This window comes from Suncus etruscus, chromosome 10, assembly GCF_024139225.1.
Source record: "Suncus etruscus isolate mSunEtr1 chromosome 10, mSunEtr1.pri.cur, whole genome shotgun sequence".
In the NCBI taxonomy this organism is placed as follows: domain Eukaryota; kingdom Metazoa; phylum Chordata; class Mammalia; order Eulipotyphla; family Soricidae; genus Suncus; species Suncus etruscus.
The window spans coordinates 53642198-53663302 of NC_064857.1; the positions used below are offsets into that span (position 1 = coordinate 53642198).

Genomic DNA, 21105 nt, shown 5'->3' on the forward strand with positions numbered 1-21105 from the left:
TTTGTCATTGTGACTAGGATGTGTCTTCGGGTATTTTTTCCTGAGGTCTCTTTTGGTTGGTACTCTTCGAGCATGCAGGATTTGATCATATATATTCTTTATCTCTGGAATTTTCTCTTTAATGATGTTCTTGTCCGTTGATTCTTCCTGGAAATTTTCTTCCTGGGTCTCTGGGACTCCAATGATTCTTAAGTTGTTTTTGTTGAGCTTATCATAGACTTTTATTTTCATCTGTTCCCATTCTTTGACTAATTTTTCCATTGTCTGTTCATTTTCTTTAAGTTTTTTTCCAATCTCTCCTGCTGTATGGAATTGTTATTTATCTCATCTTCCACAGCACCAATTCTATTCTCAGCTTCTGTTACCCTGTCCCAGAGCTTATACATTTTGTCATTCACTTCGTTTACTGAGTTTTTCAGGCCTGTTAGTTGATGTGTTATTTCAGTTTGGAGTTTTGTCATTTCTGTCTTCATATTTTCTTGGTTCTTGTTAGTGTTCTGTTCAACTCAATCCATGGTTTCTTTGAGTTCTTTGAGTATCTTCCATATTGTTAGTCTAAAGTCCGTATCTGAGAGGTTGATTAGTTGGTTGGTCATTATCTGGTCATCAGAATTGTCATCTTCATTCTCTATGTCTGATGCTGGCCTCCTTTGTTTCCCCATTGTCACACTTGTATTGTGGGTTTTTCTACGTGTTGTGGTGGTATTCATTGGCTAAATGATGTACGCAGCCACACTCCTCTGGCTCCATCCTTTCTGGGTGGGTTGACTTGTCTCCAAGGAGGGGAGTCCTTCGTAGATGAAGCCTCTCACAGGATCAAATCTTATGCCTGAGCATGCAGCAAAGATAATCTGGAGAGAAATGCTGGGCTTCAGTGATCCAGCACAGTTCTTAGTGTGATTTTTCCTTCTTGTTGCAATGGTGTTCTTTCTTTAGAAAGAGCGCAGGGCCGCGTAGCAAAGAGGAGCTCTATTCGGGCCACTTCGAAGAGTTTCACGTGACAGGACAGGAGACAGACACACACAGGCAGCATTCACAATTTTTCACAGTCGGGCCCCACTAGGCAGGTGTAGTTTCATAGATTGTCCCACCCTGATGTCACAAACAGGGGACCTGGCTTCTGCAAAGTACTGCTTATTTCCAGTTTTCATGCTATGAAGCAGTTCCTTGGCGTTCCCACCCTAGAATGAGCTTCTGGGAGAGCGAGTTTTCTGGAGCCTCTTTTTGGCCCACTCCCAAGAGTTTCACGCGACAGGATAGGAGACAGACACACAAAGGCATCACTCACAATTTTTCCTAATATGTAAAAATTATTAACAAGTGGTCCATTAGTTTCTCCAATATCCCGTCTTCTGGAGATATAAGAAAACAATAAAAGCTCTTTCATGTAGGGGCCGGCGAGGTGGCACTAGAGGTAAGTTGTCTGCCTTGCAAGCGCTAGCCAAGGAAAGATCTCAACTGCGGTTTGATCCCTCAGCATCCCATATGGTCTCCCAAAGCCTGGGGCAATTTCTGAGCCCTTAGCCAGGAGTAACCCCTGAGCATCAAATGGGTGTGGCCCGAACCCCCCCAAATAAAACAAAAAAATCTCCTTCATGGGGCTGGAGTGACAGTTTAGGTTTGATGTGGGTGATGTTTCTTCACTCAACTTGTCCATATGGTGCACCACACTCAGATGTACTTCTGGTCCCACAATAACATATTTACATTTTTTTAAAGGTACTACTAATAATTTATTCTATTATATAATAAAATGTACCAATAATGTTGTTCTAGTGAAGGGTGGGTGTTCATTTTTTTTGTTGTTGAATATACTTTTTTTATATAATTTTTATTTTGATCTTAGTGGCTTACATATTGTTGACAATAATATTCTAGGTACATATTTACATAAAATCAGGGGGGATTCCCATCCCTAAATTGTCCTCCCTACACCTCCGTTTTTGTCCTACCTCCCATTTCCTCTTCCCTCCCCCCCAGGGTGGCTAGAATATGTGATCCCCTCTGTATTTGACCTACTACTTAGTAGTCTTGCATCAGTTTGGTCTTGGTGCCTCCCTTATTTCCCCCTCTAAGTGGGGGCAGGGCTAGCAGTTCAAGTTGGGTGGTTTTGCCTGAAAAAGAGAAAATGAGTAAACTGGGGTAAGAGTCTAATACCCCAAAAATGGGCAGAATCCTTCTAGAGGTTCTCCTCATCGATCTGGTCCCACAATAACATATTTAAAACATTTTTTAAAAAATTTTTTATTGAAATTCCATGATTACAAGCATGATTGTAGTTGAGTTTCAGTCATAAACAGAACACCCCCCTTCATTAGTGAACATGAAAAAATAATAAATTAAATTAAATTCCTTTCATTTCCCCCCAAATAGTTTAATTTTCATTTTAACAAGATAAGCATAAACCAGTAGAGGGAGGGGAGAGATTTGGTTTTAGGCTATGCCTAGAAGTGCTGAGAGCTTACTCATGTCTCTGTACTCAGAGTTCATTCCTCGTGGGATTTAGGGGAACATAAGGGACTTAACTTGGGTTTGCCACATGTAAGACAAGCACCTAACCCACCATACTATAAATAGTTCTGTCTGTAAACTAGCCATTTTATTTCTGGATTTATTATAAGAGTAATGGAAACATAATTATGCAAAAAAGTTCATGTGCTCATTGGAAGGATCATTTATAACATGCCTAAAGTAAAAACACACTAAAAGACTATCAACAATAAACTGAATATAATAAAGCATATTCATATAACAAAAAAACTCAACAATAAATAGAAAAGAATTACTAACATACTACAATGCTAAGGAACTCAAAATAAGTTTGTTCAAATGACAGAAGGCAAACATTGGGCCAGGAAGATAATAAAACAGGTAAGGCACATGTCTTACATGGGATATCCAGCATCCCTATATAGTACCTGAGCACTATTCAAGGAGTGATCTCTCAGTATAAATCCAAAAGTACATAAGTATAAAGCTTGAACACTGCCAGGCATAGCCCCAAAACAAACAAAATGGAGGCCAGATACTGAATAAAATTATAATCTATTACTCATACACAATTATAAATACAACTATGTCAAACTATCTACAGTGATTAAAGGCTAATTAATGGCTTCTTGGTATAAAAACGTGAATAGGGAAGGATGATTACAAGTAGGCATAAAAAATCTTGGATGAACGTTATCTTCATTGAATATAAAATGAAAAATTCGTGGAGTTGCATACATTTTAAATGCATGCAACTAACTTTATGACAATATAGACAGCAATCTGTGCAGATGTGGTTTGTGAGTTATTAATATGTGAGGTATTCAAGTTTATAATGAGAAACTATAAACAAAAACATAATGTTGGAACAATAACTTAATGGCAAGAAGATAGAACAGAAAAAAGAAAGTAAGATATGCATTTATTCTTAAAAAGTTATTCTGGAGCAGAGATTTAATACTTAATCAAGAAAGCTTTATGTATAGAATAAGATAGATTAGAATATCATATAGCTTTATATAAGAAACCTTTCCTAAGAATGCTAGAAAATACAGAAGCCATGTAAACACAACTGATAATGTCTACTTTATTAAAAAAATTTTATTTAAACACCATGATTACAAACAGGACTATATTTGAACTTCAGTCACCAAAAGAACATCCTTCTTTACCAGAGCAACATTGCCACCACCAATGCCCTCATCTTCCTCTTCCCACAACCCTGCCTGTATTTGAAATAGGCATTCTACTTCTCTCATTCATTAACATTGTCATGGTAGTTGTTAGTGTTTTATTTCTCCAACTGCACTCACCCCATTTTGAGGTGAGTTTCATATCACAAGCTGGTCCTTCTGGCCTTCATCTCTATTGTCTCTGTGTGTTATTATGATAATGTCTTTAATTTTTCTTAAAACCCATATATAAGGAAGACTATTCTATGTATGTGCCTCTCTCCCTTTGACTTATTTCACTCAGCATAATAGTTTTCATGTTCATCCATGTATAGGAAAATTTCATGACTTCCTCTCTTCTGACAGCTGCATAAATTCCATTGTGTATATGTACCACGGTTTCTTTAGCCATCCATCTGTTGAAAAACATCTTGGTTGTTTCCAAAGTCTGGCTATTGTAAATAGCACTGCAATGAATATAGGTGTGAATCTTAGTATTGCATTTATGTCTCCCTAGGAGTGGTATATCTGGATCATATGGGAGCTCAATGTCCAGATTTTTGATGAATCTCCATATTGTTTTCCATAAAGCTGGACTAGATGGCATTACTCCCAGCAGTGAATGAGAGTTCCCTTTTCTTCACATCCCCATTAGCACTCACTTATTGTACTTGTTCTTTGTGATGTGTGTCAGTCTCTGAGGATTAAGATGGTACCTCATTGTTGTTTTGATTATCTACCTGATAATTAGTGATGTGGAACATTTTTTCATGTGCCTTTTGGCCATTTGTATTTTTCTTTGAGAAACTGTTCATTTCTTCTCCCCATTTTTTGATGGAGTTAGATGTTTTTTTCTTGTTAAGTTCTGTCAGTAACGTGTATATCTTAGATATTAGCCTCTTGTCTGATTGGTATTGGGTAAATACTTTCTCCCATTCTGTGGTTGGGATTTGTATTCTAGGCATTATTTCCTTTGATTTGCAGAAGCTCTGCAGCTTAATATAGTCCCATCTGTTTATTTCTGTTTCCACTTATTTGGAGAGTGCTGTTTCTGCCTTGAAGATGCATTTAGTCTCAATGTCATGGAGTGTTTAACCTATGTGTTGTTCAATATACCTTATGGTTTCAGGTCTGATATCCAGGTCTTTAATCCATTTTGATTTGACTTTGTGTATGATGGTTGAGGTCTGAAATCATTTTTTTGCAGGTGGCTGACCAGTTGCTCCAACACCACTTGTTGAAGAGGCTTTCCTTGCTTCATTTTGCATTTCTTGCCCCTTTATCAAAGATTAATTAATTATGTGTCTGGGGAACATTTTCTGAATGATATCCTTGATTATTGATTCTACCTGAGGATTTTCTTCCTGGGTCTCTGGGACTCCAATGATTCTTAAGTTGTTTCTGTTGAACTTGTCAAGGACTTCTATTTTCATCTGTTCACTTTCTTTGAGTAATTTTTCCATTGTTTGATCGTTTCCTTTAAGGTTCTTTTCCAGTCTCTTCTGCTGTATGGAGTTACTCTGCATCTCATCTTCCAGCTTGCTGATTCTGTCCTCAGCAGCTGTTACTCTGTTGGAGAGGCTTTCCATTGAGTTTTTCATTTCATCTACTGAATTTTTCAGTTCTGTTATTTCAGTTTGGAGTTTTCTGTTTTCTATTTTTGTGTTCTGTTCAGCTTGATCTATTCTTTCTTTGAGTTCTATGGGCCTCCTCCATATTACTACTCTAAACTTCTTGTCTGAGAGATTTACTATGTGGTTGGTATTTTCTAGGTCATCAAAGCTACCAACTTCATTCTCTATACATGCTGTTGTCCTGTGTTTTCCCCCATTGACACACTTGTAGCGTGGCTTTTACTGTGTGTCATGGTGGAGTTCATGGGTTAGGAGATGCACAAAGCAGCAAAGAGGAGCAGTGGTTCTCCTCCCTGCTTCTCATCCTGCAAACCTTGATGGGATTAAGTTCACCAGGGTCTTCCTCAGCAGCCTCCTGCAAGGATCAGGAAGCAAAGAATGGAGGGATGCAGAGGCATTTTAAAGGCACCAGCAGGAATCTAGTACCACCTTGTGGGCTGGGACCACCTACCTGGCCTGCAAACCTTGATGGGATTAAGTTTGCTGGGGTCTTCCTCAGGAGTCCTCGCAGAGATCAGGAAGCCCACAAATGATAATATCTAACCATAGCAAAGCAGTTGTTGTTTTATACCACTTCTTTATGAAGTTTTTGGGTATTTTTTGTTTATTTGTTTATTTATTTTAGAAGGGGTGGGGATATCAAGGAGATACCTGCCCTCCACTGCCATTTACAGCTAAGTAGGTTAATTGAGGGTCACAGACTGGTTCTAAGCAAGTGCCTGAAAATGCCATGTTTCTAAGAACATGGGGTGTTGGGGATACCTTGGCCACCAGGGCTATATTTTGTGATGTTCAGAGAACCCAAGGGAATTGAACCTAGACTGGACGCATAGGTCTAACAATCAGAACATGACCTATTATGGTCTCCTGGTCTTGTATGTATTTTTCCTCCAGTTTTCACTGATACCATGATTTACAAAATTGTTAAGCAGAAAGTTTTCTGCCTACTATGTCTTAACACTATACTGTTCACCACGGTGTGTCTGCTACCCATTTTTTTGTCTGTTATTGCCAGTTTTTGAGAAGAACATAAGATGAATATACTTCAGTGGGACAATTTAACAAACTTAAAACACTCATCATTGGGACCAAAGAGAAAGTATATAGCTCTAGTAGTTGTAATAGTGGTTCAAATCCCAGCACTGTATATTACCCTGAGGTAATAGCTGAGCACTGAGCCATAAGAAGCAGCTGAGCAATGCCAGGTGTGAACCCCTCCCCCCAAAACAAACAAAGCTCACCAGTAAGTACAAGGAAATATATGAGAAAGATGTGCTGGTCAGAGTGCTCCTGTTAGCTGAAAAAAAAAAACTTTAAATTGTCATCATTGGAGAATCGCTGCTACTAATATAAGGAAATATACACTATTAAACAGAACAAATAATATATGTGTTCATATACATATCACTACCAGCAATTATAAATAGACATAAAATAGACTATTCAAGAAATACCTTTTTTTTAAAGATAGAGTTATTATTCTTGTAAGAAAATATTATGTAATAAGCTGTAAGGCATGATATTATGGAAGACCTTTATATTCTATGTCAGGCAGACCTGTGCTATTTTAGGTCTCTATAAGTATATATTGTTTTTATTGGTAGAAAAAAACAACCTAAATATTTAAATACTAATTTGTTCTTATTGACTTTTCATCACAATGTTTCTCCAATCTGGTACCTCTCATAAATCCAAAAAGCAATATCACTTGTTAGAGCTATTTAAAAAGCTCTTTTTTTCCCCATAAATCTGTAAACTGCTTTAACACATAAGAGTTCCAGATTCAGTCTGAAAGCCTTGCAGCTCTGCGTAAGTGCATAAATCACAAAATTCTGATTCCTGCAAGAAAACAAATGCAAACAGAACCAAATACAAATACTAGTAGATTCTTGCTATTTTATTTAATCAAAACTAATAATGTTTGGTGATATTTATAGATTTCATAAAGTGATTATTCTCAACTATTTTGGTCATATATATAAAAGTTCATAGGCTCCAACATTACTGAAGATTTTTAAGAAAAGCAAAACGTAAGTCTGGTATGAGAGGTTTTTTTTACACTTTATTCTCTCTCATCCCACCATCAACGGACCATACAGCTCCCTATCTATCTGCATTGACTTCTCATTTCTAAAAAAATATTCACAATAAAATTTTTTTAAAAATCAAAATAACTTACATGCTTGGGAAGTACATGATTTAATGCCCTGTCACTTATCTATGCCATTCAACTTAACTATCACTTATGAATAAGTGATACAGTTTTCTTAAAAGGTTCCCAAAGCCTAAAACAAAACTTGGAACTGATGATGAAGACGAAAAAGAAGAAGATGATGATGATTATAGAAGTCAAGATTCTGCTGAATTGGGAGAAGACAATGTATTTTGTAATTGAAAGATACCCTAACTGTATTTTAAAATTTTTAGTATGTTTTTTTCTTAGTAAATGATCATAATAATGTATCTTTCATATTTTTCTTCAGTGGGCATTATTTGTTTTATTTCAGAACTAAATATTATTTAGTCCAAGTTCACAGGTAGAGATTAATTTTCTTAGTTTTGACCCATTTATCCAGTTAACTGGAGAGATAACATGGCATTGATCAGATTACAACTCAATTTTCATATGGACAACTTCTAGGATTAGCACCCTGTAGCTCAATCCTAGAGTTACATTGCAAATACAAATTGAAGGCATAAGCTAGTAAGGACATGACCATGCAAAACCATTTCTTTTGCCCCTCTATATGCCTATCCCCAAATAAAAACCTTAAAGCACATATTTTATTTTATTTGGGGGAGGTTGGGCCACATCAGGTGACGTGCAGGGGTTCCTCCTGGCTATGCACTCCAAAATTGCTCCTGGATTGGGGGACACCATATGGGACGCCAGGGTTTGATCCAGGTCCATCCAGGGTCAGCACATGCAAGGCAAATGCCCTACAGCTGTCAAAGCACATATTATAATAGTAGTATAGTACAGTGTGTAAAACCATCTTGGTATATAATAGAAATTGCTAATATGACTCCTTTCTGCAATGTCCTAAAAAGATAGGCATGTAGGCTTTAAAATCAGATTTCTCTTGAATCCAATAAGTACTCTTTGCATAACTCTGAACGTAAGAAAATCAAGCATTTTTAATTTAAATTTAGTTTAAAAAATTAAAAATTTAATTTAATACAATTAAATTGTATTAAGATTTGCATATTCAAGTTCAAGTGCATAGCAGATTCTTATTAATTGTCCATTGAGCATACACAAGCAAATTCCTGAACTTCTAAGGAAATTGTCATCTTAACATACTGGAAGAATCAATTCACATTAGATGGGTTGCAACTAGAATGGAGCAAAGTAATTTTAAAAGCCTGATGAATGTACCAGATTGAAAACATTTCTCAAATGTAATATACTGTACTATGTTGGTGTCTCAGTGATTAAATCCTTTAGGCTACCTGGTCTATAAAGACACTCATTTAGCAAGATACAGTGACTTGAAAGATTTACTAAAGTCTGCTTTAACTGCTATCCTAAAGAATTGTTAAAACTATATAATTGTCAGACTAGTATATTGCAAATCGCATTTTTATTGTTAACATTTGCCACTGAAACTGCTCTTTAATTGTTTGTTTTGGAACAAACACATAAAATATCATGACAGCAATATTTTGGTACATATTGGAAAATCTGCCATGAATAAAGATTTTTTTGTAATAAAATACAGTTTGCCTATATTACTTGGCATTAAGATGATTTACAAAAGTAGACCAAAACATAAACCACTGAAATAAAATGGAAAGATTAGAGTTCAAGCAAAATCCAAAGGCTAATTCATTCAAATTCATACTTAAGACAAACATCAAAGCAACTTCTGAACACTTTGGAAATGGTAAAGAGCAAGAAAGGATGCCTTCCTCTTGCTCCTCCAGCCAACTCTGCACCTAACAACCAAACCATCCGGTTCCTCTAATGGCTGACATTTGCCAGGAACAACATTTAATAAGGAGATCCAAGTTACCTTAATGTGATCTAGACCCTAATGCATCTAAGAATTCATTCAGCATAATACAAAGCAGTCTTCCTAAAACTCTGCTCCTGCCCCGCACTGCTGCTTTGTGCTGACAACAAATATGTAGGCTATTCACATAAGGCATGGTTAGGAGAAGATCTGCTAGCTTTCTTCCTGGAAAAAGTCAGTTACCTGGCTTTTCTGCAGACTGGCCAGTTAAGAGTCCAAACATTTGCAGTTACAGCTCAGGAATAAAGACATGCTGCCTACTCTGTCTTGGCATGGCATTAGAATTCCTGTGTACTTAGAGAGTAGAGAGTTACTGTATTTTACTCCCTTCTATATATTCCCTTTGACTCATCCAAAGTTTCACTGATACAGATTTCAGAAAACACCCAGAAGGGGGAAAGTTATTTTTATTGAGGTATGGTGGTTTACGGAACTGTTAATAATAGTCTTGTGTATGTACAGAGAAAGGTGATCCTGACGAACATAAATCATTTGCAGAAAAACAAAACAAAACAAAGAAGAAATACCATAGGATAAAAACCTCTAATCCAGTGGTCCTCCCGCGGGCCACATATTGTATTTGTATCAGTTTTATTTCTTCATTGCAAAATAAGATATATTCAGTGTGCATAAGAATTCGTTCATAAGTTTTGTTTTTACTATAGTCAGACCCTCCAATGGTCTGAGGGACAGTGAACTGGCCCCCGTTTAAAAAGTTTGAGGACCCCTGCTAATCTGTTCACAAACTACCCTTCTGCCTCATCCCTAGACTTTTTTTGGTTCTGAGACTTACGATATTTACTGTTCAACAGGACACTAAATTGAAAACTCTGTTTCCTTCACCTTGATTTACCTCCAGGTCACAAGAAAGATCAAAAATCAAATAACAGGATTCCCGACTGTGAGTGTTGCCTGTGCGTGTTTTTCCACTGTCCTGTCTCCTAAACCTCTTGGGAGTGGGCCGAAAAGGGCCCAGAAAAATAGCTCTCCCAGAGGCTCATTCAAAGGCCGGAGTGCCAAGGAACTGTGTATGACCATAAAAACTGGCTATCTGCAGTATTCTGCAGAAAGGAAGGTCCCCTGTTTGTGACATCAGGCTGGGAAAATCTATGCCCGCTCAGTGATTCCCGACTGTGAGTGTTGCCTGTGCGTGTTTTTCCACTGTCCTGTCTCCAAAACCTCTTGAGAGTGGGCCGAAAAGGGCCCAGAAAAATAGCTCTCCCAGAGGCTCCAGAAGAGCATGGCTGCTCCACTTCGCTTTGCAGCCCTGCACTCTTTCTAACCAATGAACCCCACCACAACACGCAGAAAAAAAAATCACACTACAAGCGTGACAATGGGGAAACCTCACAGGCAAACACCATCCACAGAGAATGAAGACAATGGCTTGGACGACCTAAAAATTCCCAACCATCTGATTAAACTCTCGAATAAGGAGTTTAGAATAGCAATATAGAAGATGTTTGTAGAACTCAGAGAAAGCATAGATCCATCTGAACAGAACACAAAGACAGAAATCAGAAAACTCCAAACTGAAATAACAGATCTGAAAAACACGGTAGCTGAACTAAAAAAACTCAGTGGATGGCCTCGCCAGCAGGGTAACAGCAGCTGAGGAAAGAATCAGCATGCTTAAAAATGAGATGCAGAAAAACTCAACACAAAAGGAGAAATTGGAAAAGAACCTTAAGACAAATGATCAGGCAATAAAAGAAGTACTCAAGGATTGGGAACAGATGAAAATAGAAGTCTTTGATAAACTCAACAGAAACAACATAAGAATCATTGGAGTTCCAGAGGCCCAGGTAGGAGATCCCCAGGAAGAATCAACTGTCCAGGACATCATCAAAGAGATACTCCCAGAGTTAAAGACTACATGTAATCAAATCCTGCATGCCCTAAGAGTACCAGCTAAAAGAGACCAAAAGAAAAACACCTCAAGACACATCCTCGTTACAATGACAAATCCCACAGATAGAGATAGAATACTGAAAGCAGCAAGATCAAAAAGGGAAATTACATTCAAAGGAGCATCCCTAAGACATACAGCAGACATGTCACAAGAAACTCACAAGACCAGAAGACAGTGATGGGGTATTGTGACAAGACTGAATAAAATGGATGCCTCGGGCCGGGAAGGTGGCGCTAGAGATAAGGTGTCTGCCTTGTAAGCTCTACCAAGGAACGGACCACGGTTCGATCCCCGGCGTCCCATATGGTCCCCCCAAGCCAGGGGCGATTTCTGAGCACATAGCCAGGAGTAACCCCTGAGCGTCAAACGGGTGTGGCCCAAAAACCAAAAAAAAAAAAAAAAAAAAGGATGCCTCAACGAGAATACTGCATCCAGCCCGACTCACATTCAGGTTTAAAGGAAGGATGCAAAACTTCATGGATAAACAACAGCTCAGAAACTTCATAGATGAAAAACCAGCCTTAAAGGAAAAACTGAAAGGTCTACTTTAAGACAAGAAATCCAACAAACACAGCAAACTTATCTACAAAGATGACATTAAATCCTATGCCAATCATCTTCAATGTCAATGTTCTAAATTCTCCAATTAAAAGACACAGAGTGGCAAAATGGGTCAAAAAGAGGAATCCAACCTTCTGCTGCCTACAAGAAACACACTTGAATAGTTAGAACAAAAATAGACTAAAACTCAAAGGCTGGAGGAAAATCATCCAATCAAACAATACCTTTAAAAAAGCTAGGGTGGCCATATTAATATCTGATGACACCAACTTTATACTCAAAAAAGTTATAAGGGACAAAAATGGACACTATGTACTAATCAAGGGATATGTGCAACAGGAAGAAATCAGACTATTAAACATATATGCACCTAAAGAGAGACCAGAAAATTATCTAATACAATTACTGACAAATCTGAGAGAAGACATCAATAATAACACAATAATTGTGGGAGATCTCAATATGGCCCTGTCAACACTTGATAGGTCAACCAGACTGAAACCCAATGAAACATACTAGCCCTGAAAAGAGTAATGAAAGAAAGAGGACTAGTAGGTATATATAGGACACTCCACCCCAAAAAACCTGGATACACATTCTTCTCCAATGTACATGGGTCATTCTCCAGACTAGACCACATGCTGACACATAAAACATACCTTCATAAAATCAAGAGGATAAAAATCTTAAAGGCTACCTTTGCTGACCACAAGGCTCTGAAATTAGATGTGAACTACAAAGGCACACAGAAGAAAAACTTTAACAATTGGAAATTAAACAGCCTGCCACTGAACAACCACTGGGTCTGAGATGAAATCAAAGAGAAAATCAAATCTTTCCTAGAAACAAATTATAATGAAGACACAATCTGCCAGAATCTATGGGACACAGCAAAAGCGGTCCTGAGAGGAAAATTTATAGCTTTACAAGCACACATCAGGAAGGAAGAAGGGGCATACTTGAATAACTTAATGACACAGCTCATAAAATTAGAAAATGACCAACAAAAGGAACCAAAAAATAGGGAAACAAAAGGAAATAACAAAACTGAAAGCAGAAATTAATAAGGTGGAAAACCAAAAAACAATCCGAAAGATCAACAAAAGCAGAAGTTGGTTCTTTAAAAAAATAAACAAGATTGATAGACCATTGGCAAAACTCACAAAGAACGAGAGAGAAACCTGATAACCTGTATTAGAAACGAAAAGGGGGAGATCACGACAGATACTGCAGAGATCCACAGGGTAATCAGAGACTACTTTGAGAAACTTTATGCTACTAAACATGAGAACCTAGAAGAAATGGATGAATTCTTGGACACTTATAACCTTCCACAGTTAAGTAAGGAGGATATAGCATATCTAAACACCCCCATCACTATTGAGAAAATGGAAACTGTAATCAAACATCTGCCCAAAAAGAAAAGCCCAGGCCCAGATGGATTTACTAATGAATTCTTTCAAACCTTTCAAGAGGAGCTATTATCAATTCTAGCCAGGCTCTTCCATAAAATTGAAAAAATGGGAACACTCCCAAACAGCTTTTATAAAGCCAACATCAAATTGATACCAAAAACAGACAAAGATGCTGCCAAAAAAGAAAATTACAGAACAATATCCCTGATGAATGCTGATGCAAAGATCTTCAAGAAAATCCTGGCAAATAGGATCCAATGCATCATCAAGAAGATCATACACGATGACCAAGTAGGTTCCATCCCAGGAATGCAAGTATGGTTTAACATCCATAAATCTATCAACATCTTACACAACATCAACAACAAGACAAATAAAAATCACATGATCATATCAATAGAGGCAGAGAAAGCATTTGATAAGACCCAATACCCATTCTTGATCAAAACTCTCAGCAAGATGGGAATGGAAGAAACCTTTCTCAATCTAGGTAAAGCCATCTACCACAAGCCAATGGCAAATATTATCCTCAATGGAGAAAAAAATAAAAGCTTTTCGTCTAAATTCTGGTACAAGACAAGGCTGTCCGCTCTCACCACTCCTCTTCAACATAGTACTGGAATTGCTTGCTATAGTGATCAGGCAAGAAAAAGATATCAAGGGAATCCAGATAGAAAAGGAAGAAGTCAAGCTCTCACTGTTTGCGGAGGACATGATACTCTACTTAGAAAAACCTAAAGACTCAACCAAAAAGCTTCTAAAAACAATAGACTCATATAGCAAGGTGGCAGGTACAAAATTAACACACAAAAATCAATGGCCTTTTTATACACCAATAATGATAGGGAAGAGATGTACATCAAGTAGGCAATCCCATTCACATTAGTGCCACACAAACTCAAATATCTTGGAGTCAACTTGACCAAAGACGTGAAGGACCTATACAAAGAAAACTATAAAGCCCTGCTCCAAGAAATAAGAGAGGACACACGAAAATGGAAACACATACCCTGCTCATGGATTGCCAGGATTAACATCATTAAAATGTCAATACTCCCTAAGCACTGTACAGATTTAATGCAATCCTTCTAAAGATACCCATGACATTCTTCAAAGAAGTGGATCAAACACTTATGAAGTTCATTTGGAACAATAAACACCCTCGAATAGCTAAAACACTCCTAAGGAAAAGAAAAATGAGAGGCGTTACTTTCCCCAATTTTAAACTGTACTAAAAGCAATAGTTATCAAAACAGCATGGTATTGAAATAAAGACAGACCCTCAGATCAGTGGAATAGGCTTGAGTTCTCAGGCAATATTCCCGAGACATACAATCACCTAATTTTTGACAAGGGAGCAAGAAATACTAAGTGGAGCAGGGAAAACCTCTTCAACAAGTGGTGCTGGCAGAACTGGTTAGCCACTTGCAAAAAAGCGAACATAGTCCCAGTTAACATCATGTACGAAGGTAAAATCCAAATGGATTAAAGACCTGGATATTAGACCTGATACCATAAGGTATATAGAACAACACATAGGTAAAACACTCCATGACATTGAGACTAAAGGCACCTTCAAGGAGGAAATTGCACTTTCCAAACAAGTGGAAGCAAAGATCAACAGATGAGAATACATTAAGCTGAGAAGCTTCTGCACCTCAAAAGAAATAGTGCCCAGGATACAAGAGCCACCCACCGTGTGGGAGAAACTATTCACCCTATATCCATCAGATAAAGGGCTAATATCCAAAATATACAGGGCACTGACAGAACTTTACAAGAAAAAACCATCTAATCCCATTAAAAAAATGGGGAGAAGAAATGAACAGACACTTTGATAAAAAAAAAATACAAATGGCCAAAAGGCTCATATAAAAATGCTCCTCATCACTGATCATCAGGGAGATGCAAATCAAAACAACAATGAGATACCATCTCACACCACAGAGATTGGCACACACCACAAAGTATTAGAACAATCAGTGCTGGTGGGGATGTGGAGAGAAAGGAATCTTATCCACTGCTGGTGGTAATGCCATCTAGTCCAATCTCTATGGAAAGCGATATGGAGATTCCTTCAAAAACTGGAAATGAGCTCCCATTCTACTCAGCTATTCCACTCCTAGGGATATACCCTAGGAACACAAGAATACAATACAAAAACCCCTTCCTCACACTTATATTTATTGCAGCACTATTCACAATAGCCAGGCTCTGGAAACAACCAAGATGCCCTTCAAGAGACAAATGGCTAAAGAAAATGTGGTACATGTACACAATGAAATATTATGCAGCCGTCAGGAGAGATGAAGTTATGAAATTTTCCTATATATGGAGTCTATCATGGTGAGTGAAATATGTCAGAGGGAGAGAGAGAAACTCAGAATAGTCTCATTCATCTATGGGTTTTAAGAAAAATAAAAATCATCTTTGCAACAATCCTCAGAGACAATGAGAGGAGGGCTGGAACTTCAAGCTCACTTCATGAAGCTTACCACAAAGAGTGGTGAGTGAAGTTATAGAAATAACTACACTGAGAACTACCATAATCATGTGAATGAATGAGGGAACTGGAAAGCCTGTCTATAGTACAGGTGGGGGTGGGGTGAGATGGAGGAAGATTTGGGACATTGGTGATGGGAATGTTTCACTGGTGACGGGGGGTGTTCTTTACATGACTGAAACCTAATCACAAGCATATTTGTAATCAAGATGTTTAAATAAAGAAAAAAATAATAAATGCAAAAAATCAAATAACAAAACAAAAACCCACAACCAACAACAAAACTACCTATAAATCCTGCCCACCATAAAGGAGAAAGCAGTCTCTTCACAAAAGACAACCAGGGGGCCTGAGTAGTAGCACAGCAGCAAGGCATTTGCGTTGCACACAGCTGACCCAGGACAAACTCCGGTTCAATTCCCAGCTTGGGTCCCCCAAGCCAGGAGCAACTTCTGAGCACAGAACCAGGAATAACCCCTGAGCACTGCCAGGTGTGGCCCCCTTCCGCCCAAGAAAAGACAACCAGGGGAGGACACACTTCTATAAGAGTGTCCCATAGGAACAACTCTTCGGGGGAAAAAAAAAAGACAGAAACACTATATAGCCCATAACTAGCCTTTAAATACTGAAGCTGAAAAACAGTTAAGGACTAAATGTAAAGAAATCAGTAATCAAGTGAACTACCAGTTGAGTAGTCAATGTGTCAAATGTTGCTGTTCTCTCAGAAGGAACTGTGAATACAGCTGCAGGGTCCCACACATTCTTTTCATTATGTCTCCTTTTTCTCTAGTGCTTCCTAGAAGCTGCTATACCTATGCTATACACCATATTAATAGATCCTCAAATTTAGAAACCAAACCTAACTAAAATATATGCCTTACTTCCTGACCCAGAATCCATCACCTCTAATGTGTAACCATTATTTTATCAAACACTAAGAAATATGCTGCCAAACCAATGCTGGTTTCTGATTACTTAGTATTTTTGCTTTGCCTTTATTAGATGAGCTCTTCTAGACTTATTAAGACAGATAGTTTCATAATCTATCACTCTGGGGCATTTACACAAAGAAAAATGAAATAAATCGGTGAAAAGGATGACAACCAGGTCACCTAGCTGAAAGCAATTGAAAAAGGCCATTGATTTGGGAAGTAAACCCAGTTTCAGAAATGGGCAAAATCTTAAAGAAAAAAAAAGTATAACACAGAATCAATAAAATTCTATATTATGTCTAGCTTGTTGACAATAATTTTAAAAGGACGAGGTAATAATAGTTTCATAAGCCAACTGCTACAATGACATTTCATTGATTACAAAGTATACTTATATAGAGAAAGAAATGTCAGATCATTCAACTCAAGAAACAACAAAAGTAGGAAAGAATTTAATAATGTTCAAGGACATCAAAATCCAGTTCTCAAAAGCAGTGATTCCCAACTGTTTTTTACTTCTCTACTGTTCATTAGCAAAATCTCTAGGACACCTGCCTTCCACCCAACCTGGGTTCTATCTCCAGCATCCCTGAGAGTGATCCCTGAGTGCAGAACCAGGCGTAAGCCTCTGGGTACTGGTAGATGTTCCTCCGCTCATCCCATAAAAATTAAAATAAAATATTATCCTAACTAAAAGGTATCATGATAAGCAGAGTAAGTCAGAAAGAGAAGAATAAAAATAGAATCATCTGAGCCCGGAGAGATAGCACAGCGGTGTTTGCCTTGCAAGCAGCTGATCCAGGACCAAAGGTGGTTGGTTCAAATCTCGGTGTCCCATATGGTCCCCTGTGCCTGCCAGGAGCTATTTCTGAGCAGACAGCCAGGAGTAACCCCTGAGCACCGCCAGGTGTGGCCCCAAAACAAAAAAACAAACAAACAAAAAAAATAGAATCATCTCACTTACCTGTGGTACAAGCAAACAAAACCAGGAACAGTATCACCTGGCCTTGGACTACAAAACTGAAATTACCAAGCCTTAATGTGAGTGGGGCATAAAGGGAAGAGGCAAATTCTGCAAGTGACATAAGGATAGTGATAGAGGGTCTTGAGCACTATGGTGAAGGTGAACAAAAAGTAACTTTATACATCAAACCCATAAATATTAACATTATTGTATTCTTGTTACCTAAGATATGGTTAAAAATTAAAATACTCTCTGATTAAAAAAACTGAATTTAGGACAGTTCTAAATGGAAGAAGCAGCATCTCAGGCAGGACCATAAAGTTATAGGACTCATGAAGGATTGAAATCCTGGGCAGGAGTGTAGGTATTACCTCTAGCCATTCTCTCCAATGGCTACCCTATAATAACAAGGACTAGAATCATGGCATTAATAGGACAGTAACTGTGGCTTAAAAATATGAAGCCTTAATAAAGGTTAATTACACAAAAATAATCACCTATGGGAAGAGGTTGGTAACCTATAAGAAGTAATTTGCTATGCAGGACTTTAAACCTTGAGATGACAGTCTGACGACAGGATGAGAACTTACCATTATTCCGTTAAAGAATCTCTACTCCTTGCCACAGTAAAGAACCAAGTCACATGTGTCCCATCAATTCTAGCTCTAGAATACTTCCCAAATCTACAACATCAATCTCTTTTAAACTGTAAGCCAGATGAAGCATACCCTGAACAGCCTGATGCCTCCTGCTCCATGCTTTCCAAAACAAATCCCAATCAAAGAAAAAATAAATAAAATAAAATAATTAAAATAAATTAAAAAATAATTAGGGGCCAGAGAGATAGCATGGAGGTAGGGCATTTGCTTTGCATGCACTGTTCGAATCCCAGCATCCCATATGGTCCCCCGAGCCTGCCAGGAACGATTTCTGAGTAATCCCTGAGTGCTGCTGGGTGTGACACCCCCCAAAAAAAAGTAATTAAAGAAAAAAAGTGATGTAAAAGGCTACCTTACATTTGGGAATAAACAGACTAAGAAGTACAATTATAGAGTTATTAAACATATAAAGGAAATACAGGCTTCCCTGTTGTTTTTTAATATATTCTTATGGGGAGTAAAATCCAGGGCAGATTTTCATCACACACTCTGGTCTTGTTGAGTTTGATAAATGATTTGCAGCAGAAAGGGATCAGGTAGAGTCCTTGCGCTGGGGAAAAGGGTGGGAAACCACATACACATAGTGCACAGCAAAGAGAAGCCTCTCTCTCTCTACCTCTCTCTCTCTCTCTCTCTCTCACACACACACACACACACACACACACACACACACACACACACACACATACACACAACCTCCAGTTAAAAGACCAGGAATGTAATGGTGGAATTAACAAGCATGCCTTGCAATGCCCAACCATGATTTGATTCCCAGAATACATGCCTTCCTTCAGGATTGCTATGTGGGTGATCTAGAGGACCCTAGCACTGCCCTATACCCCAAGAAGAGTGGGTAATCCTACACATGGACAATGACCTTTCCTATTTAAATAGCCAGAAAAACCCACCAGCTCTCCTTAAAGTCAAGGGATAACTAGGAAAATTAATGTCTTTACCAGATAGTCACAGTTGGAAATAATAACCAAAAACATTTATACTTTAGGAGGACTAAAGAAAGCTAATTGTCCTCATGTAGGATTATCCAATTGCATGGCTATTTCTCCATGGATGACTGAGGTAGGCAAAACTGACTTACTTGAGAAGGTAAGCCTCTGTCTCCCTTTGAATAGTCAGATTACTTTGGAAGGAAAATTTTTGGGTAAAAGGAGAGAGCCCATTGAAGTGGAAGAAAACCTTTCTCTAGCTAAAGATATTCCTTTATAATTAGTACCAACTCAATCCTCAGCTAACGTCTCAGATCTGTATTTAGTATCAGAATCTATCAGAAGTGAGAAAAGTCAGCTCTGATTCTGTTCAATCCTCCTTCTATAGGAATCAGAGATGGAACTTTTCAATTGAACTATACTCTGTGAATGGGGAAGATGGTGTATGGAAACTAAGCTATTCCAAATTTTTATAAAGTCAATCTTCTTTTCTACAGGTATTTAACTATTAATGATGCTTCATATATTAAGAAATCCAAACTATAGCACAGAGATCATTTTCAGTATTTTCCACCACACTGACCTCAGATAAAGCACTTTATATTAAATCAAGAATTCTTTATTATAATTATAGTTTAACTCACTTAAAATGAATGTATTTTAGAAACAAGGGCAAGTTGTTCAATTGTCCCTGCATAATTTGAGAGCTGGCCAAGGCTTCTGACAAGAAAACTGAGGCCCTATAAAATTGACAATGAGGAAGATAGATAATAGGAATTACTATTATCTTAATTTTTTGAGGCAGAGAGTCACACCTGGCAGCGGTCAGGAGTTACTCCTGGCTCTATGCTCAGAAATCGAATCTGGCAGGCTAGGGGACAATAGGGATGCAGGGATTCAAGCCACAGTCCTTCTGCATGCAAGGCAAACTCCATGCTATCTCTCTGGTCCTATTATCTTAATTTTTAAATAACCTTAACATCAATGAATTTAGGTTGGAACCCCATCACCCGCAGTCAAAATTTAAACATTTTGAAATTTCACTTAAATTTCAGATTCTTACCAGAATCACTTCAAAAATGAGTGGGATCAATTTGCTTTCTTCCACAAGTCTGTCAAAAGAAAATAATAGAAAATAATAAAAATCTAGCCATACATTAGATAACTAGTATTTAAATTGCTATCCCAATTAAGAACGCTGAAATTACCATGCTTTTTATTACTTAAAATCTGCAACTGAGTATGATTAAATATTCATTTTTAATCCACTGAATAAAGTCTATGAAAGATAAAAAAAAATATGAAGCTGTTCTGCCAAGTAACTATTAGCTTAGCCTTATTGATCTGTAGCAAGTAAAATTTTAAATAGATTGATATTTATAAATGTGAAAATTAACTACAATTCATAATCATTTTCAAGACTATCAAAACAGGCAATGGCAGCTGAAATAATATGTCCCTCGTTGCACAGTTAAATTATAAACTTGTTGCAGTTATCTTTCATCTATGCCTCATTAGCTATCATCTGAGCACTTATGAATTAATACACAATGATTTTTAATAACCTTTAAGTTTTTAAAAAGTAGACAGTCACTTTTTTAAATGAATTTAAATTTAAATAGATTTTAAAAAACAAAATAGATTCCAGACACTTTCCCTCATCAAATATAGTTATAAGTTGTGCATTATAGTGTTTTTAATGCAATTTAAAAGAAAATAACCATAATTCAACAGTACATTAAAAAAAAGATGGAACACTATGGCTTTCTAGCTATATCTTAAGTCCAGGGATCGATAAACTTCTTTATATACAGAGCCAATTACTAAGAATAGGTCTGTGGTCCACATCATCTTAATAGTGATTATTTAATTCTGTCACTATAATGGGAAAAAAGAGAGGGGA

General features: G+C 37.5%; 1 protein-coding gene across 1 annotated transcript in view; it reads right to left on the reverse strand.

Annotated features, from left to right (window-relative positions):
- The window catches only part of ULK4 (unc-51 like kinase 4), a 665001-nt gene that overhangs the window by 342593 nt on the left and 301303 nt on the right, over window positions 1-21105 (reverse strand). Inside the window, exon 30 of the mRNA XM_049782607.1 lies at window positions 20266-20314. Within this exon, the coding sequence (XP_049638564.1) occupies window positions 20266-20314 (49 nt within the window). The remainder of the gene's footprint in view (window positions 1-20265; window positions 20315-21105) is intronic.